General features: G+C 36.8%; 1 protein-coding gene and 1 long non-coding RNA gene across 4 annotated transcripts in view; one reads left to right on the top strand and one right to left on the bottom strand.

Annotated features, from left to right (window-relative positions):
• LOC140001923 (uncharacterized) lies at positions 1-22546 on the top strand. Its single transcript, XR_011807723.1, has 4 exons — positions 1-1670; positions 4217-4295; positions 10814-10924; positions 22189-22546. It is a non-coding gene; the product is annotated as an uncharacterized lncRNA (long non-coding RNA).
• The window catches only part of PRP4K (pre-mRNA processing factor kinase PRP4K), a 25685-nt gene continuing 12259 nt past the window's right edge, over positions 13010-26435 (bottom strand). The window contains exons 8-19 of one of the 3 annotated variants that reach the window (XR_011807719.1): positions 25934-26024; positions 25112-25259; positions 23827-23964; positions 22534-22687; positions 19988-20102; positions 19336-19487; positions 18776-18862; positions 16325-17083; positions 15765-15810; positions 15153-15239; positions 14300-14345; positions 13010-13195 (exon numbers count right to left, since the gene is read on the bottom strand). Coding sequence is in view for 1 of the 3 variants with exons in the window: in XM_072034977.1 (XP_071891078.1) it covers positions 16880-17083; positions 18776-18862; positions 19336-19487; positions 19988-20102; positions 22534-22687; positions 23827-23964; positions 25112-25259; positions 25934-26024 (1089 nt within the window). In the remaining 2 variants the exon portion in view is untranslated. Of the gene's footprint in view, positions 13196-14299; positions 14346-15152; positions 15240-15558; positions 17084-18775; positions 18863-19335; positions 19488-19987; positions 20103-22533; positions 22688-23826; positions 23965-25111; positions 25260-25933; positions 26025-26435 lie in introns of those variants that run through there. The other 2 variants (XR_011807720.1, XM_072034977.1) reach the window with 2 other exon arrangements.

The raw sequence follows: 26435 nt of genomic DNA on the forward strand, positions 1-26435 counted from the left end.
TTGCCATCACTACAGCTGATGAGGGTGGTCTCTCTGTGTGCTCATTTGTAGGTGTGCAAATAAGCTTTTATCACATAACCGAACAAATATGACAGGTACAGACATGTCAGACTCCCTAGGCAGAACATTATAACTCACCGTTTGACTTCATCTTGATCACATGTCATGGCAAATCCAGATGGTGGTTTTGCTTCTCACTGTTGGGCTTTCACTTACTTCATTACGCCTGGGTGGTCAGGCAGACTCGTGATCTGCTTCACTTCAAAGAGGAGGTCACACCAGATAAAAGAAGTTGGTGGCCCTGCCAACTGCATGCTTCTCAACTCAAATCTGTATTTAACTAACCCTGCTAGCAGAAATTTTTGCTTGAAACAACAGCCTGGAGCTGCAGACCAGAACCTGCTGTATCGCCTGGGTACTTCCCTTTATCATGTAGTCCATCTAATGAGGTATTTCACAACTGGGTTTAGGTAGCCTCAGAAGCCTGCTGATAGTAATCAATTTATTAAACTCAACACTAACAGAAAGTCAGTCTTGGCAGCAGCAGCAAGGATGCTGATTGACAAAAGCAAAATGCTCCTTGTTTTCTGCTATCTTATGAAAACAAGACCCACTTGTTTCTGTAGTCTAATAAACATACACACATCTTTGGTAGATCTAATGTAAAATCTTGAGCACAAATACTAATTCTAAACTTCCTTTGCAAGTGCAAAGAAAATTCAAGCAATCAATAATGGAAAAACATACTTGATACAGTGGAGAAGATGGGGCAACCCATCTGCTTACATTTCTTCAACTGCTGTCTCCTTCAAACCAACATCAGAAATTCAGCAGAATCCTGTGGAGATTCTTCTTAGCATCTGTAATGTCAACATTTCTGTAATGTGTGTACATATGTTTAAGAGTAGGCAATAACAAAAAACAAGACACTAGCTCTGTCTTGAAGACTTTACAAAGGACAACTGTCCTTTATTGGAAAAAACAACTCTACTGATGTATATAAGTCAATATGTATGACCAAGCTGCAAATTAAAGTAGTGACTAGTTATGACTAACATATTCTTTTCAAATGTCAATACAAAATGGAAAACACAGGAAGCAGCTGCGTGCACTGATATTTTATCTAATACACTTAAATTTATATAAATCTGTTGCTTAGAAATATTGCATACTTTGAGCAAGTTAGACTGCTTATATATATATATATATATATATATATATATATATTGCATCTGTTAGAATATTAAACTGAAATCATGCCAGTGAAAGCAAATGGTGGAGAAAGCAAATGGTGCCTCTTGATCACAATGAGTTGGTGTTGACAAAAAGGAGGCCAAAAAAAAAAAGGATGCAACCCCAGGCCCTGCAGCTCCTCGCAACAAAATGGCTGCCCACATCCTCGCCAACAAAATGGCTGCCTGCAAGATGGTGTTGGGGTGAGGGGCTGGGTGGTATGGGCAGGCTCAGGGATGCCACAACGCAGCTGCTGGGCTGCCAGCAAGGAGCCGTGGGGAGGCAATGGGTGCACCCAGAGGAGCTGCACCAGCACAGGTGTCAGCAGGACACCATGAAGTGCAAGGCCCTGTGCTGGGCACAAAATGGTGGTCACTGCGTGGGAGTGAGGAGGGGGTCCAGGGCCATGGCAGCCCCCGAACTTGGAGATGGCTCAGGTAGGGTGAAGCATGTCTTTGTCTTGACAAGGTTTTTATGGCTTATATGATATTTATTTACTTATTTTTTAATGGCATCTTGGGTTGGAGAACAGCTCTGTGAGCTCGTGGTTCACATGCTGAATCCGTGAAGTATCGTTTTTGGGGTTTTTGCGGTAAAGTGCTGGTGGCATAGGCTGCTGTGACCTGATAGATGAAAGAGCAGAAATAGGGCTTTCTAGATTGGGGAATGCTAATATGTCATGGTAATGGAAGAAAAATTTTGATTTTGTAATGAATTAGATCTGTTGGAATAGTTTTTCTTTCTATTCTGACTGAATAATGTGAATAAATCAACATTACTTGTAGGGAATGGTACTTTCTGGGTGACTTTAGGTATCTTATTGGAAAATCAAAGATATAATTATTCTTATATAATGTCTCAAATCTCTTACGGAGTTTACTTTGAAATTTTTTATTCACAAAATATATTTTTTGCCTACCAACATCTTTAGCCACTTTTACACATTTTATAGGTGTTATTCCATTATTATCAACAAAATATGACTGATGAATCTCTTCAAACAATTTTTATTTACTCCATATAAAAATATATACAAAAATAGCAATTTCAGATAACTTATGCTGAAATGGAGTCATGTTTTAATGATATTTATTATAATTAGAATGTCAGGATTCTAACAAATGTTCTGGAATGTTCCCTCCCTTCCCTTCAAAGTATTGCCATTGATGGTGTCTGTGCTGCTAACATGGGGGTGCAGGCAGTGTGCAATAGGATTCAGGTCACACTTGCCATAATTATACATTTGTTTTGTGATCTGCTTCCTTGTTTGTGTAGAGTCACAAGTAAATAATCAAATATATTATGAAGGTATACCAATGGCAAGGTATTTGAACACAAGTCTGGAAAATTATTAGTTCAAAGCTTACACTAGGTATTGTTTTATTATAAAAGATTCAGGATGTTAAGGCTGCATCAAATGCCAACTCTTATGTTTGTATATATGTTTTTTATAACATTGTATTTATGATTCAGATGTAAATATCACATAACAACTCTCTGTATCAAAGTGCCTTTCCATTGTCCCAGCTGAAACTAAACACTTATATAATGTTAGAGATCTCTGATCTAAACATGAACTTCTGTGTTTTTCAAGTAAGTTAGAATTTATGATGGAAAACTCTAAACCATGATTGTCCTCTAAAGGTTTCCTGCATCTATAAACCTTCCTAACTTACTTGCAGACAACAGTAGATGTTATATAATCTTCAAGTAGTAACTAAGCAAAATTTTACTATTTGCACAATTTTCCTGGAATGTTAGTTTTTCTCTTTGGTTTGTAACCAAGTGAACTTTAAAACACATTGCACATAGTTTGTAAGAGGTAAAATGTAGTATCAACACTGTAGCCTTAAGTAGATGGAATAAGTCTAGCTTGCAACATCTAAAACATTAAAAAGAAATCCTTTTGTAAGACACTAACTACTTCTTCGTTCAAAATAATCAAGATGTATATGCTTGAAAGCAGCTTGTATATAGTGTTTAACACGATATTACTTTAATTGGTTATAGTGGAAAATATCTGTGACAGCAGTTCAGCGGCTTCTCACCAAGAAGTTTACACAACATGAGAAGATGTAGTTCATGAATCATATTTGACTTTGCTGCCCATTCACGAGTCAAATACAACTGCAGAGCTTTTCAAGGTTTTTAGTTTGAAGGCTGCAGGAGACTGGAGCAAAAGGCTAAGATTGCTACTGTTATATTGTTTGTAACTTTGGAATTACAGTGTAAATCTGTGTGAGTGAAAATTCAATAGTATCTGGTCAGGCAGTAGCTAGTCTCTGGATCAAAGTTTTGGGTGTACATTTTTTTCCCCCTCTACATGCTCTGTCTGGGCTGAGGTGTTCTTTCCTGGGCCTTGCAAACCAGCACTTTTCATGAATACAAAGTTTACATATACCTATATTGTATCAGAGGTATAGTGTGCTATGAACGTAAAGAAAATAAGGTTTGGAGGAAGAGGTACTTTACTTGGTTAGAGTAGTTTGTGTAGTATAAAACGTGGAAAACTTCTCTGGCATATGGCTCTTTCTTCACATGCCCCAATAATACTCCTCTGTTTTCCAACTATTGTAGTTAGTTTTACAGAAGGTATTTTTCCCTACCTCAAATCCTCATCTTGTTAAGGTGAAGACACAGCATTTGAAGCATATTATTAAAGGGGGAGTTCAGCTCACTGAAACCAACAGAGATGTGTATTTTAACAGGTAGAAATATCTGGAGTAAAAGATCCAGGAAGATTAATTAATGATTTCTAGAAGGTGCACTAAATCCCCCAGTTGTTAGTTTATTCCTTTGAAGGACTCTTAGAGACTTCCCCTGGAATTATTCGCAGACTTAAAATCATCTGAAAATAAGAGTGGCACAGTACAGGTAAACTTTGGCCAAATAAATTAGCTATCATGTTTTATTTCGTATACATTGTGTTCATTCTAAAACATGTCACTAATATTTAAACAAAACTGTTTTTTCCTTACTTTAGCAAAGTCAAAATATCAGCAAGGAAGGAATGTTTAATGCCTGGAGGAAGACACATTGTGAAGGAGTATTGCTGTGAGCAGGTAAAATAATGTTTTAATACTTACATTAAATTAAAATGAATAGCTAACATCATAGCTATCCAGCCAAGCTACAGTTGAGAGCAATGCATGTTAGCACTGTGTGGAATTAAATATCAACAGGTAATGATCAACTTATATATTTTCTAATTGGAGTGCTCATAGGGATTTTGTTAACTGATGTAAATTTGTTTTAATTAGAGTTAATGAAGAATACTTGGGAGGTAACAAACAGTATGTTAACATAAAAGCCTTTTGTCTCTTTTAGAACATAAGTTATTTTGCACTGTAGTTACACCCTGAGGATGCCTGTAGATACCTAGATATACAATTCATTAAATTTATTCTTAGTGTAATTTCTTCAATGCATTCTGTGTATACTCTGCCTGCTACTGGTTGCCATTATTAAAAGAGTAATATACAGCAGAGAAGGAGGCTTATGTCTGGCTCTTCCTCCTCCTCTTCCTTTCCTTCCAATTTAATTAAGGCCCTTTTTGTTTTTTTTTTTTTTTTTTTTTTTGCTGTCTTCTGTCTTGCTGAATAATGTTGTTTTTCCTTTTGACTTCTAAATTGATTAGATTTAAGAAACATTTTAAAACTTAAAATATTTGAGCAACAAAAGAGCAGAAGCAAAGGCATGATCACAATTTACCATTAGCTCTGATCTTCTAAGAAAGTGTGACTTTACTCTTCTGTTGTGATATAGCACCTTAAGTTTTTATATCAGGGTCTGCTATTATACAAGTAGCAGAAGGTAGAATATAAACATCACATTAGTGGAGAGAGTTTCTTGGAAGTCTCCTCCCTGCTCTGCAATAATAAATCAGAACAAAACTTAGTCCGTATTTGTCAAGGACAAACAATGCCAAAGTGATCTAATTTCCATTGTTAGTGTGGCTTGGTGTATATGTGAACAGCAGGGAATGCAATTTAAAATTTAGTAAGGCTTCTGTACTGCTCTGCTATGCAGCTGCCATAAACAATTCCAGGAAATATGACCTAAATTAAATCAGTTATAGAGCTGTAGAAACAGCTGAAGCAATCTACTAAGCAGTAGTCATGTTATCAAAGTGAGAGGGCATAGATTGGGATCTGACAGGAGTTTATGCTGGTGTTGCTTTCGCTCAGTATCTTCATGAATGAGTTGGATGTCTCAAGAGGGCGTTCTCTTACAAAGTGTGTGGCTAACACCAAGATTCAGAAGCATCTTGGTGAGTTGGGTTATTCAAAACCACCAGGGTGAATTTCAAGAGAGAAGCACCTTTCCACTTACTCCTAATACTACTGAATTTTATTTTGTTCCAGTGATAACTGTACTGTATTCTGATGCTGAAATGAGATCCCAAGATCTCGTATAACTGCTTCAAAATGTTTACCTCAGAACTATTTTATTAGTGATTAACTTACTTCAGCAAAACCTGAAGTATGTTGTTTTGAAGTTTAGTATGCACTAATACACCCATCAAGGCAAGAACATAAGGCATATAGGCAAGAACCCCAAATACACGCAGGAATACTTATGTTAAGCACTTCCTTTTCCCAAGCCACTTTCTTTCTCCACATTTAATGCTGTGAGAATTTCATTTGTGCTTGTTGGAAAACAGAGAGCACAGTGAGTCTAATAGGGTAGAGTGAGAAGTTGTCCTGAGGTTTTCTACTCTGTGCTGTGGCTAGCGGAGAGCACATTGATACGTTTTTGTGCTTTCCAAATGCTTTTGTGAGCTTTTTGTAAATTGCATTTCAAAGATTGAGGGAGAATCCCTGTGAGATTGCATTTCCCATTGCAGGGCATTCCTGTTGCAGTTGTGCCATCTGCTTCTGTAGAAAATCAGGAAAGCAATTAAAATCTGCTTGATTGTCTCCCCCAGGAGTAGACTGGGAACTAGAAAACCATAATGGTGGCTTCTGCCAGTCTTTATTTCTCGACTCCATATAACATTATGGAAGTCTAGTGGCTTAACAGTACTCAGTAAAGGCTCAGTAAAAATAATATTTTACTTCTATCATGGATGAGAAACCAAGAAACAACTTCTTTTTTTTTTTTTTTTTAACTCCTTTAACTTGTGTTTTGTGCAAACTCAGCTTAAAACAAACCACAATTTCCCTTGTGGCTTTCCAGCTTCAATTCCTTTTTTCTTTCTTGTTGTAGATAAACAACTTGATATTATTTTAAGTTTTTCTTCTGGGCAGTGTTCTAATCATCATGGGACAGTAGGCGTCCTCTGGCTATTGGGACAAAGGAGATTGGAGCCAGAATACTCTTTAAAGCAAACCAGACTGTTGTGTTTTTTGTAAATTTTGTCCAATATCTTGCAGTGTCAGAGCACTCTGGATCATTTTTTATTCATAATATTGCAACATACACTCAGAACAAGACTGTGCTTTGCCACAGTAAAATTCCTTTCATGAAACATCAACTGCAAAGAATCAGAGAAACCTAGAAGGTGATACACTGGCACTAGTTTGTTACTTTGTGTAGTGATGGCCTAGTGTTTGCTTTGTTCTGTAATTGGTGTATTAGAAAAGCAGAAATACAGAATATGTTGTTATTCTAGTAGAAACAGTACTAAAAAGACCCTCCCTCAGCCTTTTGTAGTTGTTGGAGGATAGAAAAGTAAGCAAGCAAGGTGCACATCTTCTGGTGGGAGTCTAGAAGAAAAGGATTGGTTTCAATCTTTGGAGCTGAACATAGCTCGTGTAAACTAAAAGCATGGATGTTCCTTTTGGGACACCCCTTGTCATGTAGAAAATGAAGAACATGCAATAACAGTTTAAATAACATTCATGTTTTTATTTATTATTTTACGATACTTTTGCTGCTAATCATGAAGTGGAAAGTAGTGTGACTGAACATTAAACAGCATCTTACACCAACCTTCAGCAGACACCAGTAGTAATCTGCTGGTCAAAGCGAGACTGGCGTATTTTTCCAACACTAGAGCTGAAACCCTAATTGCCAGCTTAGAGCCCTCTGTTTACAAGTGTAGCATCGAGTTACAAAATGATAACACAGAGGAGAGTCTTTCAACAGAAAACATAATGTATCTGAGAATGAAAAGATAAATAATGATTTGTCTATACATTAATATTCATTTTATATTTTTTTATATATAAGCACAGATTTGAATTAAAAAGCCATAAACTATAGAACTGAAAAACTAATATCCAGATGTGAAAAGGAAATATTCCTTTCCCCTCCTTTCCCTGCCATTCATTAATCACGATAGTGTTTACAAAGTAGGATAACCACAAGTGAGGCACTGATCTGTCCCTAGAGAAGACCAAGACCTCACAGCTTTTGCCCTGATGACAATCAGCACTCAACCTATTTATTCAAAGTGCACATGTCAGTTAGCCAGGGCTATCTCAGTCTTCCTGTCTTCAGTCAGGTTTTAATCAAGAAAATGCTGTACATGTTTGAGCTGTTCAAAATGTGTTTGCCAGCGCTATTGGACAAGCAGGTGTGTAGTGGAACACCCACAGCAAGCAGTTCAGCTGTGCGGGAACTGAGAGCACCACACAATACTCCAGAGAGCTCCAAGACACCACTATTTTAAAATCAAACCATATGCTCTTGAGGAGGCCTTCCTCTTGCTCTGTTGCTGAACAAAGCCCTCATTCAGCTGTTTTGGCAACTTCAAAGTTAAAGCCAAATACAGCCGCCACCTCTACCCTTTCTGCAAGGAAGATGTCATTGCATATGAACAATATAGGAGCAAAAAAACCCTCTTCAGACAAAGCTCAATAACGACTAAACTTTTGTCATGTCAAAAAGGTAGGGCCTCTCACTTGCCATGCCAAAGCAGAAATACGCTCGTATGAAAAGTAATAATTTCTTGAATTATTTACATGTTATAAGTGAGTGTCATTCAGCACTGCTATTTTAGTTTAGTTTATAAGTTAAGTGGATACATGTTCTAAACAGTAAGAGAAGCAATAGGAAATAACTCATGGGAGTTGAGTACAGCTGTGTTATTAAAAAAAAAAAAAAAAGTATTTCATCTGTTTTATGTGCCAGGATCTTGAGACATTTTCTAAGACCTCTTTGTAAACAAACCACTATTTAATTTTCTTCCAAAGGGCTTTCCCTTACTATAATTTTTTTTTCCCCCCATATCTTTGTGAAGCAATAATAAAACATAGCATACAGGCTGTGTGTTAGTTGTGTTAATTACAGTTTTATTACTTAGCATAATGATATTAAAACAGTGGAAACATAGGGGAATGGATTAGATGTGGTCTCTGGCTCACATTCCAACTTTCTGAAACTGGTGTGGGCTCAAAGTTTTTCAGACTCCAGAGGAATTATTCGCATTTGCCTTGGTACAAATAGATTAACCTGCAAGATAGCTTACTGATAGCTCTGACTATCTGAGACCAAATAATGGATGGCCTTGTAAATTCAATACGTACATGATTACATCTGTCTCAGACTCTGGAATGTGCTTCTGTGAACTCATGGATTTTGGAGGATTGTGATAACTATTTCAAGAAAACCTCTTCAAACTGGGAAAACAACATGGGAAATGACTGGGAAAATGACATGCTTAATTTCTTCTTTTTGTCTTTAAGAAGCTTGTTTCCATTAGTATCTCTTTAGACTATATTGATTTCTCTGTGTACAGAAAATTCCCAAACACATGAGTCTTGCCGTTTCTCTCACTTTAAAATTCAGATGTTGCTTATGCAGTTCTTCATTGGGATGCCTTAAATTGCTCTTACATATATGTGTATATATACAAATATATATACATGTATACATATATATGTAACTACTACATATTCTACCACATGTTAAGAGATTTTTTTGATTATTTCAAATTAAAACCTTAAGGAAAAAAGCATGAGATGGATATTATTTGGGATTCTAATATAAGCAGCTGTTTATTTATTTATTTATTAGGCCCTTATGAAACAAAATAGATGAATTACTTGCAAATAGAAATGAGTGTGGTATATTAGCATTAATGAGCTAGAAGACCAATTAGAGTCAGGTCCTGAAATCAGCTCTTTCCTGTCTTGCAATGCTGCCTGGCTGTTCTATAAAATGCTAGGAATTCTGTGCCTAAACTTACACTGCCAGTTCCTTGGAAACAAAGAATTACTTAATTTAGGCCTTCTAGGGGAAGAAAATAGGTAGGCATTTTGAGTGTTGCAAAATTAACTTAAAATTTCCCAGAGAGAGTGGGTGAATTGCTATTTTCTGAGTGTACAAGGCCATTAAAAGGAAATGCGATTGCAAGCTTTCCTCTTGTTCAGCCCTGATAAAAAATCTTAATTCAAGAGTCTGAATGGAACAGTATCTTTACTTAAATACAGAGTAAATTTTGTAAAAATGTGTTTGACTATCTATGTCACCATTATAGATGTCTAGTAGATACACAAGCGGTTATGGTGTAAAGGTCAGCTTGGCTTTAGATGAGAACTCTGTTCCTACAGAAAGAGTACAGTCCACATGTTCTACATAGTGTTCTGTATAGAGGATCTCATCTGGATAATGGTTTAGGATGAGCTTTATTTTAATAGGAGATAGATTTGTAGAATGTCTGAACTTTAGATGTATCTAGGTAATGTAAATCTTTTAAATGTAGCAGGTGAGGTTCAACTTCTTCACTGAAGAACAAGCTTAGGAGCAGAAAGATTACAGATAAATTCAGAGTGGTAAGTGAGACAGTTCAAAGCTACTGTCAAGAGTACTTGCAGACGAAATGGTTTTGTCAAAAATCGTGAATATAAATTCTGCTGCTCCTGCTTGCATTATGTTCAGCATTTCTCTTACTATTTTCAAGAGTTCATCTCACCTTCATTTAATGGAAGAATATTCTCCTGTTTATTCTCATGAGGATATGTATTCATCAGGTGAGAATTAAGGTGACAGCAAGGTGCAGTACTTATGAAAGGATAAGGCTCAAACATTTTATTACTTTAGAACCAAAACCTCATTTCTTGCAAGAAACTTCACATAAAAAACAATACTGCTAGTAAATGAGCTTTTACAAAGGCCAGAAGTAAGCCCCAAATCATAGCAATCCTCTCCAGTCTATGTTATTCTGTAGGCCATCTGGTCTTGCCCAAAGCAGGGTCAGCTACAGAGGTAAATTAGGTTGCTTGGTGTTGCATCTTGTTCAGTTTTGACCGTCTCCAAGAACAGAAATTTCGTAGCCTTTCTGAGTAACCAGCCTGTTCAATACAAGCTGCTGGCTTCCTATTATGCTAGTGAAACTTCCAGCAGCCTGGAAAACAGGCTTATCTTTTTCTCTCTGGGAATTTCCTTCCAGTTTTATCTGCAGAAGATAATACAAAAAATTCTTATGCTCCAGTCAGGACACAGTGAATAAAGTGCCTGTAGTTCCAGCCTGTCCTGACTGAAAAAATACATTTAGCCATTTTTTATTTGGAAGCAGCAGGGTTAAGAGAGGCCATGGTACTGTTAGATGAAAGGATGTACAAAATGCCAAAAAACAATATTCTCCTGAGACACCTGATGACTTACTTAAAGTAGTTGCCATTCTTTCCATCAGTGCAGGAATTCACCTGACTGCTCGCTGTTATGAAATCGCCCCTCTGCCTGATGATGCTTCAGATTCCATGAGAAATCCGAACAGAAAGGCCTGGTGCAGCTCCTGGTCTAAGTAAGTTTTCAAAGACTTTCTTCACTTATTACTGTTGGCAGTAACTCTCATCAGCCCGGTTCTGTGGTAGTGTGTATCTATCTTAGTAGTCTTCACAGGTACCCCCTGCTCATTTCTTTTAACAATCTTCCACAAGTTGCGTAGGTTTTGCCTTTCTGTAAGTTAAGTGCAAGGTGTAGTGAAATTCTGGCTTTATCGTTCTTTTGGGGATGCCATCTCCCTCTCTGAGGAAAGCTCTTCAACACTGTTTTGAAGAGATTTGTTCCTGTGTCCTAGAAACAGATTATAGCTGCTGGTCCTCTTCACCTACATTATGAAACAAATCTAAAAATACTGGTCTCTACTTTGTAGCCTTTGGGGCAAATGGTAACCAACTGCATGGCAGTACCATATCTCCCTTTGCACCTCTTGATACATTGGCAGTGCAGTATTATCTATGGTAATTGTACAGTGCCACAAAAGTAGGGTTAGGCCTAGTTACAAAATACATGTGGAATTTAGATTACATTTTATGCATCATCAAGAACTGAAATGGGATGCTTTGACTGACAATGAACCCCAGAAACCTGAGATTAAGTGGTTCAGATTGACAATGAACTGTGTATTTCAGAAGAATGCTCTGGTATGTGGAACTACGTCTTGGTCACTTCTCCAAACCATCCCCCATAGTCAGTATGTGCCTGTACTTGAGCGTAACATATCTGTATCTTGTACTAGTAAAATGATGACAGTAACAGATAGGAGGGGTGAAAAATAAAACGCTAACCTCCAGAACACACAAAAAAGCCATGTTTCTTGTACTCCCACTTGAAAAGCAACACTTCTAAGAATGAGCCATGAACAATTAGTTACAAAATAGACTGTGACCGTATCAGTATCTACCCAGAAATCTCCTACACTCCTGGCATAGATTATCAGCAAAATATGGAGTTTACAGGGCAGCCTGCTGTGCCAACAAAATCATTGACAAACTAATTTGAACAAATTATCTTCATGTATCCTCTCTGTAAGAAGCCAGAAAAAACAGCTGGGAAACAATTGTTTTAATAAATTGTATTGAAACAGAGAATGGTTTCACCTGTGATCACAGCTGATGATGGCTCTAACTTAAAAAAAAAATACTGGAAGAAAATAAAACTAGCATTAGATTTTACTACTGACTTTTTGAACAGAAGCAGCAAAATGTAGTGATAGGAAGGAGTAGTATAGAGAAGCTGACTAGCCTGATGTGCTAACAATATTTTGATTTCTTCCAGCATTTATTTCCACCTGCCCTAAGGAGCTTCACATTTTGTCTCACAAATTTAAACTGAACAGGCTGTAGCATTATAAAATATTTTTAATCTTTTTGCTAACTTATAATTAAGTTATAGTTTGTAGAAAGATAGGGGCTGCACTCAAAAATCAGTTTATGAGGAAACAGTTGAAATGATAATGTGTACTTCATTTATTACAAGTTTAAACTAGATTTTAGTTAAATATTTGGATGAGCAAAACTAAAATGTGAGGCTAAGAAACTTTCTTTCAAAGGGATGACCAACTATCTTTCCATAATCTCGTAATAACAAAGATATACTTAAACTGATGATGTGATCCATAGTTTTACAGGTTAAATGTGAAAATATGCAACTCCATCTCATTTCACCAATCAGCACTTCTCCCATTTGTCTAGCCTCACTTTTCTTATCAAGATCTATCAATAGGTAAGCTAACACTAAGCTACGTGAAAAGATATTTTTGTATCCTTCATTTAAGCTTTTTCAGGCTTGCACTGAAAAAGTTTGAAGAAATTTCCCATCTCCTGTAACTAGTGATGTAAAGATGACATGACAGCCACGTCATCAACCAAGCAGTTGAGCAGTCATCTCTATCAACACTACATTCATTCTCTCCAAAAAAAAAAAACAAAAACAGCTGTATCACAGCATCCCCCAAGCTTTTACTACCTCTGACACCTAAAGCAGACAAACCCATTCCAAAAAAAATTGTTTATATTTCAAAATTGCACATTTCAAAATTACTCATGTATTGAGAAGTTTTGCAAGTTCCACACTTGTGAACACAACAGAAAAGATCCGATCCAAGTAAGTTTTAAGCATATTTTATTAACTTCAAGTAATTGCCACTTCCCAGCATTCTCCACGCAGCGTTACAATCTGACACACACTGTAGAAGATTGCTCTATCCCCAGTAGTCTCACAAACTGGTCTGCCTTCTTTATACGGGTCATTATACATATAAAGGTTCTTCAGAGGTTTAATGCCACTTACCCTATGTATGGAGATAAAGTATTATTAAAGATATTTTACAGAATATTATATTCTAGCTATCAAAGGCTCTTAAACAGATTTTAATTTCTTACTTAAAGCAGTATATACCATGGTAATAAAAAGACAATCTAACTGCATATTTAATTTGTTGCAGCACAAAAGAAAAAAAAAGACAGGGCATTTCATCTCCCAAGGAATCTGAGTTAAATCAATTTGAGTTAAATCCAAAGAACTAGTATTTTGTTTTTCTCTAGATGTGTGGTAAACTAAACATATTAAAATAGGTGAAGTCCCTTGTTGCCACGAGGGCACAGTAAGTTGTTAGCACAGTAGATTTAACCAGACTTTTAGTAGGCAGGACCTCAGGTAAAGATACAAATTGTATCTTCACACATAGGAGGAAAAGATGAACTATCCTCCCTTCTTAGATCAGCTGAAGAATAGTGTAATAAGAAAGCCTTGTTGTTCTGTTTGTACAAAGCTGCAGCCACAGGAATTCAGTTGACTGCTGTGGCAACCAGCAGCTTCTCTGCTGTCCTCAAAGACCTGAGCCTACAAGGACAGGTGTTGCCTAAAACTGCAGAGGTTCCTTAACCTTGTCAGGAAGTTTTTGATTCTAAAGGCTTTGAAGTTAGAATTAAGGTCTTCTGCTGTTGTCAGCATACATGCTTGAAACTGATACTGGATGAAGGACTGAAATCCACTTGTTTTTAATAATGCCTGTCAGCTAATCTCTGCATCAACAATGTAGTTTGACAGAATTAATGAACCTGCTGAAGCTAAAGAAAAAAGTACATCACCTGCTCAGCTATTTGCTAGCTACAAGCAAATGGCAGGCTTTCCTAAATGACAGGTTTTGTAGCCATCATTCTATCATTTTAAGAAATTTGCATTAAACAGTCATGCTTATTTACCTACATTTAATCACAATTACAAATCTCTTCAACCAGAAACAAAACAAGCACAGTAGGCATACAGTAGGTGTGCTTCAGGAATTATCAATACCGCAGCAGCGTTAATCAATTCTAATCGGAATGCTGGAAACCAAAAGATTAGGACAGAACTATATGAAGAGTATTTTTCATATCTTTTATAGGACAGAAACCTTTGTTCATGTCTTCTGGTAGTCATCATCTTCCTTTGAGCTGCACCTACAACACAAAGAACAAGTGAACGAGCAACTTTATGCTTCTCTAGAGTAGCTTAAAACAGTTCTGTAGGCATTAAGGTGCATCTTTCCTACTGCTTTTTGTATCACCAACTCATTTGTTTTATATTCCTAATTTAAGAATAAATTACAAAGCAACATAAAAAAATAAGCTTTTACTACCTGTGTAAAACTGCCCTCAGAAGTGCTGCCTACGTTGTGGAAGTGCAAGTTACTTTCTGCATTTAACTAGCAAGCAACTAGTACTTCATTAAGTGTGAAAGCTGAATTTATTTCTGGTACATAATGAGATACCTTAATAGGTGAAAATAAAGTCTGATTATTTTTTATAAAGAATTCTATAGTAAAAAATTGAGAAGAGACAGGTTGAAGGTTCCAAATAGGCATATAAAACCACCCATCTCCTGCCTGCTTTTGTAGTTAGTTCATTACATCTCCTTGGTGGGGTATTCCCCACCAGCAAAATGACTGCTTTGCCTCATTTTCCATTCCTGCGTGCACTAAGAGTGCATGATTTTTGTCAATGTATACCTAGATGGATAAAAAAAACTTTCTTAATTCAAAGAATTATAAAATATGTGAAACCAGTGGGTTTATCACACCTTTTCAGAATATATTAATAAAAACGTAAAGAGGAACCTCTTAATTTTGTAAAAGAGAACATTAAAACAGCAGTAAGGACCTGAAAAGTTTGATTCTGTTTTCCTCCAGTTGTATAACCAACTCAAATGTTTCAAGCTGTTTTTAACTTGTTGCTAAATGTTTATCTACACATGCTGTCAGAAATAACCTTGTTAGGAAGGTGAAGTTGGTGTCTCAGCAAATCAGACCCCATGGAGTAGGCGTTGAGTGGCCTGTGACTCGCTTTCCTTTTTCTCTTTCAGCACCATCAAAAGGAAAAGTGAGAAAAACAGCACAAACATTAGTTAAAGCCTGAATTTAATCCCACGTCCTACAGGAATAATTTCATTACAATGAAAGCAGACAGACAGTATCTGTAGAGTTTTTTGCTTTCTTTTGTTTTTTAAGCAGTGATAATTATATATCTAATTAATATAGCCTATAGCTCTTCCAAAGATCATAGTTTTTAATAGTCCCTTTAATTAAATGATTAATAGAAAATGCAGGGGTGGTTCTTACAAATTACCTGATTTACCATCACTGAAGACAGATTCTTTTAAAAATGGCTACAAATGCCTTGTTCACAAAAGACTTTATTATCTAATGATGCATACTGAAAACATACAGAAATCTGCATGGTCCACTTTACATGCAGCAGAACAATCTTCACTTTACAATAAGTAAGTGTCAACTGTTTTATGCAAGAGACAACACTTTAAAGTCACATTTCTTAAAGAAAAGCTTCATTTACAAAAGAAATAAAAGGTAAAGAAGCAATTACCGCTTTTAAAAAGCAGCTGCTTTGTTCAAGAGTGGAAGGTTTATGCCTGTATTGAAAGACAACATGATCACAAATAATGAAAACAATGAACAAATGAAACACTTTTAGCATAAAGCAGTACACTTTCAAAATGACATACAAATAGTTAAAAAGTTTCATTATGTTGTCTATCTATCCTTTAGATATAAGGTCTTTTGAATGAGATCCCAACGTATGTAATTACTAAATGAAAACTCTTCTGTAAGTATTGGCTCTATGTCATAGTGAACTGTATTTAACAAAATGTATACAAAGTCTATAGCAAGTTGATTAAAAAAATTAAAGTAATAAGAAACAGTACACTGAAGGCGCTCTATCCATCAAGTGCGCACTCTCAAAATTTTAAATGTGATGAACAGAACGGAAGTTGTAACTATGCCACGGTTGCAATGCCAGAAAATAAAACAAGATCATTTCTCAAACATGCAGGGAATTCTGCCACAATGCTATTGTCTCTCATTTGTCAGTTGTTCCAGTAAAATAACAGCTTAAACACCGGTGATGTTGATGGGTTAGCTTACCTTCAGTGTACTGAAAGTTGTACACAACCTGCTTTAAAAGAGGAGACCATCCCTGCGGGCAGGCTCAAGAAGGAACAGACCCCCTTCGGCACTGACTACACCAAGGGCATGCTGCTGTGGCCTGCACACACACACCTAGGAAAACGTGAATATAAACAGCATTTATGCTGGCCATTTTTTAAAGACAAAAATGAAGCCAAGTCTGCTAAAAACAAATCAACCACCCAGTATTACTGCTTTTTTTTTTTTTTAAACAGATGCTTTTTTCTTTTTTATAATATATACGAACTGCAACCATATACATTAGCATTGTACTTCTGTGCAGTCTTGGCAATTAAAACAGTTCTACAGTGAAAATTCTCACATAAGACACAAAAACAGAATTACTCTAACATTTCTAAAAGAAATATCAGCCTTGATGTTAATTCAAATGCATCTTTTCTTCCTCAACTTTGCAGGGGAAATATTTATGTTTATATACATTAATAACTGTTGTGAAATTTCTTCAGTCTTTGTATCTTAATTACTCAAACCCTTTGAACTTCTTCATCTGGCTTAAATTTTTTCCTGGATGAAGGCGTGCTGCAGAGCCTGGTTGATGCTAATCCGTTTAGCTGGATCTAACATTAGGATCTGGTCCAACAAGTCCTTGAGCTGGTGTACTTTTTTACGCTGGTCTTCAGGGAGTCGCTGGCACCCAATCAAGTCTGCTAACAGGTCCTTGGTTGGATTAATGGTGCTCATTACAGTAACTTTCTCCTACAAACACAAAAGTGGCAACCTTGTAGAAAAGACGTAACACACACAAACCCCATACCTTGTATACAACTTCACCCTGCAAAAACAGTAGCTGCTTATCTTATCTCTCATCAGCAACACCCTTCATCATCATCACATGGCATCCTAAGTATTCAGGGCTGGCAAAGGAAAAGTGGAAGTAAAGCCACTGGGGTAGGCCAAACTGCAGCTTTTGCCAGCGGCAGGTACATACCAGAACCTAATATCCCTGTTGACAGAGAAGGTAAAAATTCCCCTTGGGAAGGAAGTGTCCCCTATCTGACCACTAATTCTGCCGTTCTTAATAAAAACAGCGTGTTAAAATCATAGGAGGCCACTGCTACTTTCTGTGCAACACAGTTGCATTACACTCAAGTCTGACACCCTTCTCCGAAATGAAGGCAGAATTTATTTTATTTAGTAATTAAAGCTTAGGTTATGCGGAGACAGCCTTTCTACCTACAAAGATTAAACTCTCATTTCACAGAATCACATAAAAATTGATGTTGGAAGAAGAGACGGCTGGAGGTCACCTGGTCCAACCCTGCTGCTCAAGCAGGGCCATCTATAGCAGGTTGCCCAGGACCACATCATGACAGCTTTTGAGGATATCCAAGGAAACTCCACAACCTCTTGGGGCAACCTGTGCCAGTGCTCCGTCACCTGCACAGCAAAGAAGTGCTTCCTGATGTTCAGAGAGAACCTCTGGTGTTCCAGTTTGTGCCCATTGCCTCCTGTCCTGCCACTGGGGAACCACTGAACAGAGCCTGGCTCCATCTCCATTGCACCCTCTCTTCAGGTATTTAGATGCATTGATAAGATTCTGTGTCACACCCCTGTGCCTCCTCTTCTCCAGGCTCAGTAATTCCAGTTCTCGTGGCCTTTCCTCACCAGAGAGTTGCTCCAGCCCTTTGATCATCTTTGTGTCCCTACGCTAAACATTTCTCAGCATGTCCAGGTCTCTCTTGTACTGGGGGGTCTCAGGACTGGACACAGTACTTCAGGCACAGCCTCACCAACGCTGAGAAGAGCTAAAGGACGACTCACCTCTCTTGACCTGCTGGTGATATTTTGCCTAATGCAGCCAAGAGTACCGTTAGCCTTCTTACTGCCAAGGGCACATTGCTAACACATTCAGCTTAGCATCCAGCAGGACTCCTAGTCCATTTCTACAGACCTGCTTTCCAACTGGGTGGCCTCCAGCATGTACTGGTGCCTGGAGTTGTTCCTCCCCAGGTGCAGGACTTTGCTGAGCCTCACAAGGTTCTTGCCAGCCCATCTCTCCAGCCTGCTGAGGTCCCTCTGGGTGGCTGCGTGGCCCTCTGGGGTACCAGCCACTCCCTGTGGTTTTGTGCCATCTGCGAATTTGCTGAGGGTGCACTCTACCTCATTATCCAGACCATTAATGAAGAAGCTGAACAGGACTGGACTCAGTACCGACCCACTGGGAGTATTCTGCTCCATCTCAACCTCCAAATGTTTCTCTTAAAACATGTTATTGAATCACAGGAAACTTCTTATTCTACCAGTTTAGAAGCTTCTATTCTACCAGTTTATAATTATGTAACTTGTACGCACTGCTGTGAAAGGACATTCTGGTAGTTTACAAAACATGACTTTTAGTTATCGAGGTATGTTTGAAATACTGTTCTAGTGAACACATTAAGGACTTACCCTTTCCGTCACTTTATCTACTTCTATATACATAAAGTTGAGATTTTGATCAAAGTGCTGATCTTTGAACACACCTTTTCGAATCATCTGAAAAATTAGCGAAAAGCAAGAGCTTTAGGTAAGGTATCTACGCAGTATCAAATCCATAATTAGCATCAACACCTACCAACTGATTGCAACATGAGTAATTTAGCATTTCTGAAATATACAGCAAAAGGACAGTGAGAAATAACTAGACTGAATAAAAAACACAGTTCAAGCCACTTGCAAAAGGAGAGAGCATCTTCCATTGACTTACGTATCTTTTTCAGGTCAGTGCTTAGAAGTTTTCTGCTTTCACTTTATACTTAGTCTATGAAAAAGAAGCTGTACACTTTCACTTCTTAAGATTTTAAATCAATATAAATTATACAGTCAGAGGATGTCTGATATTTACTTGCTGTTAAGAGAAGATGTATATGATAAGAAGCAGAATTCAGGCAGGAAATAGAAAATATGTTCTGCTGTTCATAACAGCAGTTTTAGATATTAATTAAGAGTCATATACTTATTTTCCGTACCTTGTTTGGCATCTTTCCTTTGAGATCCATGGCTAGTTTCAACATGTGGTTATTGGTTTTGCCAGGAAAGAGGATTTTTCCTGTATAAAGTTCATACAATGTGCAGCCTACAGACCACATATCTATACCATAGTCATAGATTTTTCCTATAACTGAAACAGACCAATGTAAGTTAATTCCATAAAAGCAGCTTTAAGGATATAATAGCAGACAGATGAAAAAAGTATCTGGTTTGGAAACAATATTGGTGCTTCTCCTCTTAGGAATAAGAACCTTAATTATCATAAATGCAGGATGCAAGCCTTTTCATTATGCTTCCCAATTTTAGAAAGACAGGCTTTTACCTTACACCCAAACTAATCACTATACCTTAAGTCAGTCAAAAACCGCTAAGTCCAAACAGTACCTCTGAATTAAAACAGAACTACAACAAATCAGAATGACTTCTCCCTGTCCTCACTGAGCTGACCACCAACACATACGAAGAGTCACATATGCTTTCAAGTCTGAATTTTTTGACTGCCATCATACTTCCAGAGTGGTGTTTTGCTCAGACCAAGCAGAAAGTAAACTCAAGTCAAATTCTCATTTCCTACTACTGGTATATACTACTGCTGCTTAAAATAAGTGTAACCAATCCAAATTTACTTACTGATTTCGGGAGCTCGGTAAAATCTACTAACTAGATATGGCGTGATATCGTTATCTGCGACATGTGAAGCTGATCCAAAATCACAAAGCTTTAATATCGTTTTAGACTCATTCACCTGAAAAGTTAGACATAAATACATGTTAGCACTAGTTGTAGACAAAGTTGGCAACAGTACCGTGAAAGTAACAATACATTTAAGTCAGAGATAAGAAAAACATTCAGCCTTTAAATTGCAGTTTCTTCCTGTATTTCAATCTTTCTTCTCTGTATTCTAAGGAAACCATCAAACCTTCTTAAACCAAAAGTGACAGTTAATGTCTTCAGATCCTAAGAAACATTAAAAAGGTCAGTTTCATATATTTTTTCTCTTACCATGTTGCTTTTTTTTCCAAAGTTACTTCATTATTTCTGCATCAATTTTGTGTATTTACACATTACTTAGCAGCTTCCATCTGTAAAATGATCAAAAACTAAACAGAAAATATTCCCAATTTTTTTTGTCTGCTTGTTTTAAGACTTCTTCACAGAGCACACTAATAGTGACATCTGCTGAGAGAGTCAGAAATAAACTCTCATAGCTTTGGACAATCATGGCATGACACTGAATGGCATGCGAAGGATTACTGAGTGAACATCACTTAAATTAGCAACTATTTAAGAAATAATGCAAAGAACAATAAAATCCCACATACCATTATCGCAGTACTTTCTAAATAGTTATTAAATAAGGTACATCATTTGCCACAGTGCCCAGACAACTCTCCCAAGGTATTAGGGCACCAGCTTCACTTCACTTCATCTGAACTGTACAAAAGTTATTTGAAAAGGTAATCCCTCAATAATCCTCTAAATATTATTCATGTTCCTAGAGAATTAAAGTTAGCATCTTCTGAACAGGCAGACAATATCCTACTTAAGATCAGCCCAGGATGCAAAGGCATGTCAATCACTAAGGAGGTAAGCAAGACACTTCTGCAGTGCGACTTGAGACAAGACACGCCACATGAAGGGCAATCAAAAGTTGTTTAAAAACCTGAATGTGCTTAATTGCACCACCCTATCCCTAATGAACGCAACATGCACATTAAGCTGGTTACAAGAGAAACATCTTTCTAAACTCTGTAGTCATTAGTGAACAAATCACTTGTTATGTATTTATTTATTTATATATATATATATATATGGATATTTATCTCCATTTTTTTCCCAGGTAATTCCATATTGGAGTTTAAATAATAAGAAATAGACTATTTATTTGGGTCACCTTACTTAATCAATCCTTTATTATTACCTACATGAAAGCAAGTCTTCTGGGTATCAAAAGTTTAGTTTTGAAATGGCAATGCACACAATGGAAATCCCTTTTTCCCTGACAGATTCCCAATTAAGCCATACCAAAGGAGTATTAGAACTTCCTAATATAAATATAAATGCAATGAAATGAAAAATAGTACACTTCAGAACAGAATGCATACATTTTTAAGATACAGAGAGAACCCCATAGAAATTGAACGTGTAGTCGTAGGAAACAATTTTTATATGTAAAATTGTCAAGGCCAGCATGTTATTCAGGTAAGTACTACTATTTTCCATAACAATGGGTACACTTATTATTAAAACAAATGCAGTCATATTCCTTGCTGCCTAATCATCACATTCAAGTATCTACTCGGTAAAGTCAGCCACTATATTAGTATTTAAATCTGTTAAACATTATTTCACAGCTGGTGATAAAAAAAGCTTTCTGGAAATGACTACAAATGCTCAGTAAGGTGTCAGGAGGCCACCAACGACATGCAGTTATCCCATTCTCCACAAAGTATGGAAAAATATTGCTGGCCATGGATTTAATTCTAGATAATCCAATTGTAACAGTTCAGACTTCCACCTCTGGTATCCAGAGCACCATTCATAAAACAGAGTGCTGTTCGCATATCTCACGTTCAATCAGTAAACTTTACTGCAGAGATGGCAAGAACTGACCATTTTAAATAAAATAAAATTCTGTGTTTGTCACATGGGTGACCAACGAGAAAATTAAAGTCAACACACTTGATTCTTCTGATGTACCTGTTACACTGCTAACCACAATGTTTAATAGGAAAAAAAGAAGAGGACATGAAAGACTTTTCCCAATCATCTCATTCACACGAACAGAAGAATCTACTTCCAAGCTTAACCAAATTATTTTGATTTTGCAGAAAGCAAGAACACTTAACTACTGATGAAAGAAGTCCCAAGATTTTTCCTAAGAAAGGATGCTGTCTTTGGAAGATCTACTTTCTAAAAAGATACAATGAATGCAGGTTAGTTTGAGAAAGATTGCCTGAAAGATGTTATTTAGATGCTGCATTATACTTCTTACTAACTTATTTATACCATGATAGCATTTCATTTCAAAGCATAACAATTTATTTCAAAAGGTTTTCTTAACCTTTTCAGGTGAAGTAAATTTTTACTTAACCCAAATGAACAAAATGGTATTCATTTCACATCTTGATTTTATACTGTCCGTGTAAAATAGGTTTTGATTACGCATTACTTACCAAAATATTATCTGGTTTAATATCTGCATGTAGGATATTGCATCTTTTAAGAAGTTTTAAAGCCAGGAACAACTGTTGGCTGTAGGAACGCACAGCTTTAATATGGAGACCAACATCTTTCCCATACTTTTTCAACACCTCTCGTAAATTCATACTATTGTAAGAAAGAGAAAGAACAGTAAAGAACTTAGCAAGGAAAATATACTTGCCTTCAAAATCTAAGATGACGAACATGAAGAAGCTAGTTAACTTCAGACATTTTTGGGGAAAGTTACATTCAACTTCAGATATATACCTTGCTATTTTCTACAGCAATAAACTAAGATGCTGAGCAATCAGATCCATCCTGTACTGCGTAATTTCTACTTACTAGACTGGACTGACATCACTTCAGAATATATTTTTAATCCAGATTAATTTGAGAGGATTACTTTGCACATGAACAGCATTTTCTTAACAACTGTACTGCCCCTGTACCGAGTTTCTTGAGAAATGAATGAAAACGAAAATATGCAAGAGATAGAAGTTGATGACGCAGTGTTTTGATGATGAACAGCACATAAAAAGAGCACTATTCCTGGACAAAGCCATCACTGGATTGAAACACTGTACAAGTGTGCTACGAAGAAACAGTACATCACAAGATAGTAGTTTGCCACATGGCTTATTAATGAAAAAAAGTAGACGTTTCAATAAACTTGTATTGCTTCAGCAAATGACTCATCTTCACCTCAAATATCTATAGCAAGAATTAAAATATGACAGAAAAATAATGGATACAAACAATATCGAAGTAAAAATGGGAATTACTGCATGTATATCTATGAAAAAAGAGTGTTTACAATCAACCTGTCAAAGAAGCCTAATTATTTGAAGAAGTGAGCATGCGAACCACTTATTTTCTTTCTTGGGTTGTTGTATATGCATTCTTCATAGAACATACATATACTCAACCTCTCCGGCAATGCATTTTCAACCCAAATTTGTAAAGAATTAGTCAAAAATTTGTCTTAGCTTTCATAAAAAGCAGTTAAGAGGAGCACCGGCGAGATGAACCATCTTTAATAATGCATTATTCTGTTTCAAATATTGACCAGGCATAAAGTTCACAATGACACTATGTAAACCTGAACTAGTTCAGCAGACTGTGAGTGTGTGCCTCCAGATTATGGTTCTTAGTGTTCTTCAATGTTGGCAATAGAACAAGGTGTCAAAATTAGAACAATAGCCAAGTTAAAGATCACTTAGTACTACCTCACTTTTACAGAGAACCCCACCCATTTGTCACCTTACCTCAGTGGCTCAAATACCAGACAGAGATGTTGTTTGTGGTAGAAGTGCCTGAACAACCTTAGACAATGAAACTTGTCATCAGGATCTGCATCATTGAGCTTCTTCAAAAATTCCAGTTCTTTTAGGCCAGTTTTTTGCCTGAAAACAAAAAATCAGAATTAGAAAACGAAATGAGATTCTAGTACCTTGCTTAATCTACAGATTTACTTGCATTGTTTTAATGGGCAGAAAATGAGAAGCGTCTCGTGATTACATAATGTAGCACTGCTTAAAAACAACAGCAGTGGTTTGCTGTCATTGTCTACCCATTCAATTCTTTGATCACCCGTGACTTTTTAACCTACTTATCCTTTCCTCTGCCCTCCTAGTTGTGTCCTGTAATATGACACTATTTCAAACAAAAACTACTTAACTACATACACTATTTAAAAAGTTTTAAACTAAACTGACTACACTCAAGTACATACACAAACCGAATTACCTTAACATACCAAACAAATAGCTTATTACCTTTTTTCTTAAACATTTCTAGATAGTATTCATATAGCTCAAAATACCCCAGTTATACAGACAGCAAGACAACTTTTAAAACTTCCAACATAAAATGCATAAAAAGTGGAAAAGATTTTCATTTAAGTTGCTCATAATGGAAGAAGACAACACATGATCACAACAATACTGTAGCAGATGCTGAAAGTGACTATTAGAGACAAGTCTTCATATAACATAATGCAGTTTAATTCATCACCCTAGTTAATGTTCACTCATTCTAAAAGACCTCCAGTAATTTTTGTCCTACAGGCAGCGTTCCATCACTGTCTTATATGCATGCACGCAGACAAAGAATATGCAAAGATAATTAACTTAGAGGTCTTCTTGTAAGTTAGAAATGACTGATTAGTATCCAACCCACAATTTTCCAAATGGATTTGGTCCATCAAAGCAACATTTGACAGTCTACAGCTCCCATCTCAGAAATCTTAGGGCTGGGCAGACCACATGAACAACTGTAAGCTTCTTTCTTGCCACCATACCCTGCAGCTTTGCAAATGAGATAGTGCCTGATGAAAATTCAAGTACCCTGCTCCTGTGATAGCTGTAAAGTGCAGATATACAGTCCTCAAGCGCTTCCAATTACATGGCTCATATTAGCAGAACAGGCTGGAATCACAGCTGTAATCTGTTACTTCACTTGAAACAAAGGAAGATTCAAATCACATTGGGAAAAACTTCCAGCAGTCTCACGTGCTTTATTACGGCATTATTAAGCAAAAACATTACTTACATAAGTTCATTGTTCCTGATGATTTTAACCGCTACTTCTTGGTTTGCTCTTGCCATGTCCCTGGCTCGTACTACGTTACTGAAGACTCCCTGACCAGTGTAACCATAGACATTGTAACGTTTATCTAGAACTTCACCTATATTAACACCTGAAGGATAAAATCAAGTAATTTAAAGTAAGAGTTGTGAGTGACATGCATCATAAAACATTTTATGAAAAATAAACGATTCTGTATAATTCATAAAGAGGACAAAATGGTACAATTTTAAATTACCTAACATACAAAACATACAATGTTTTATATCACCCAGCTTTGTGGAAACTACAGAGAACGAACTGTGCTTCAAAGCCTGGAATATTTGCAATCCTGAGGTTAAAACCTGCATGCTTATTTAATCCATTATACGAATATTTTGGCCTTCACACTTCAATACTGACTAGTGAAGTGAAACATGCCCACTTAATTATCTCCATTTTGAGTTGCAGATGACAACTACCACAACTGCTATCTGTATTCTCTTGGATGCTTGTTCTCTTTGTTTCAGATCCTGGCAAGCACCCCTTACTTTGTGAGGGTGATCTCATGGCTCTAACTATGGACAGGTTTTAGTTTTACTTTGATTTTTTATTTATTTATTTAATGTATGAGTAACTCGATGCTACACAAGTGTGCAAGACCAGAAAACTACTGTGGGCATGCCACACTCAGTGAAGGCACAGCAGAACATTTCCGTTAGAATGTTTCAGTACACTGACATGAGGATCTTTTTCATTTAGCATCCTTCTCTTATCTATAGTCGGAAATCAACAAATAAAACTTACGGTAATAGCCTTCGGCATCAGTCCAGTTATCCCTGAGATTTGGGTTTTCTTTGAAGTCTTTTCCAAACCCAGCTGCCCTTAAACGAGCACTCTGAAACAGAAAGAACAAAATTAACAGCTCTGATTGCACACTCATATATTTTTCCTTAATATATACTAATACAAACTAGGTCGATGTGATTAGGCACTTTTATCCTACTGAAACAGTGCTCTTCCCCACACTACAAACACACTTACCTTGTAGGAGAGAGAAACTACTGAACACAAAAGGCTATTTAAATACAAGCATTTGAAGACTGTTGCAAGGAAAGGGGGTGGGGACAACCAACAGAACTATTATTAAAGATGAGAAATTGGCCAAGTTTCAACTATTACCTACAGAGATTCTACACAAATCAAATTAGAACACACATTTTGGGTCATCTGAATAAGACACTGCATTCAGTATGTTTGCAGTAAAGTTTAGCAATTTGAGGGGTAATTTTAATAGTTTAAGCCTTGA

This window comes from Anas platyrhynchos, chromosome 2 (genome assembly GCF_047663525.1).
Source record: "Anas platyrhynchos isolate ZD024472 breed Pekin duck chromosome 2, IASCAAS_PekinDuck_T2T, whole genome shotgun sequence".
NCBI lineage: Eukaryota > Metazoa > Chordata > Aves > Anseriformes > Anatidae > Anas > Anas platyrhynchos.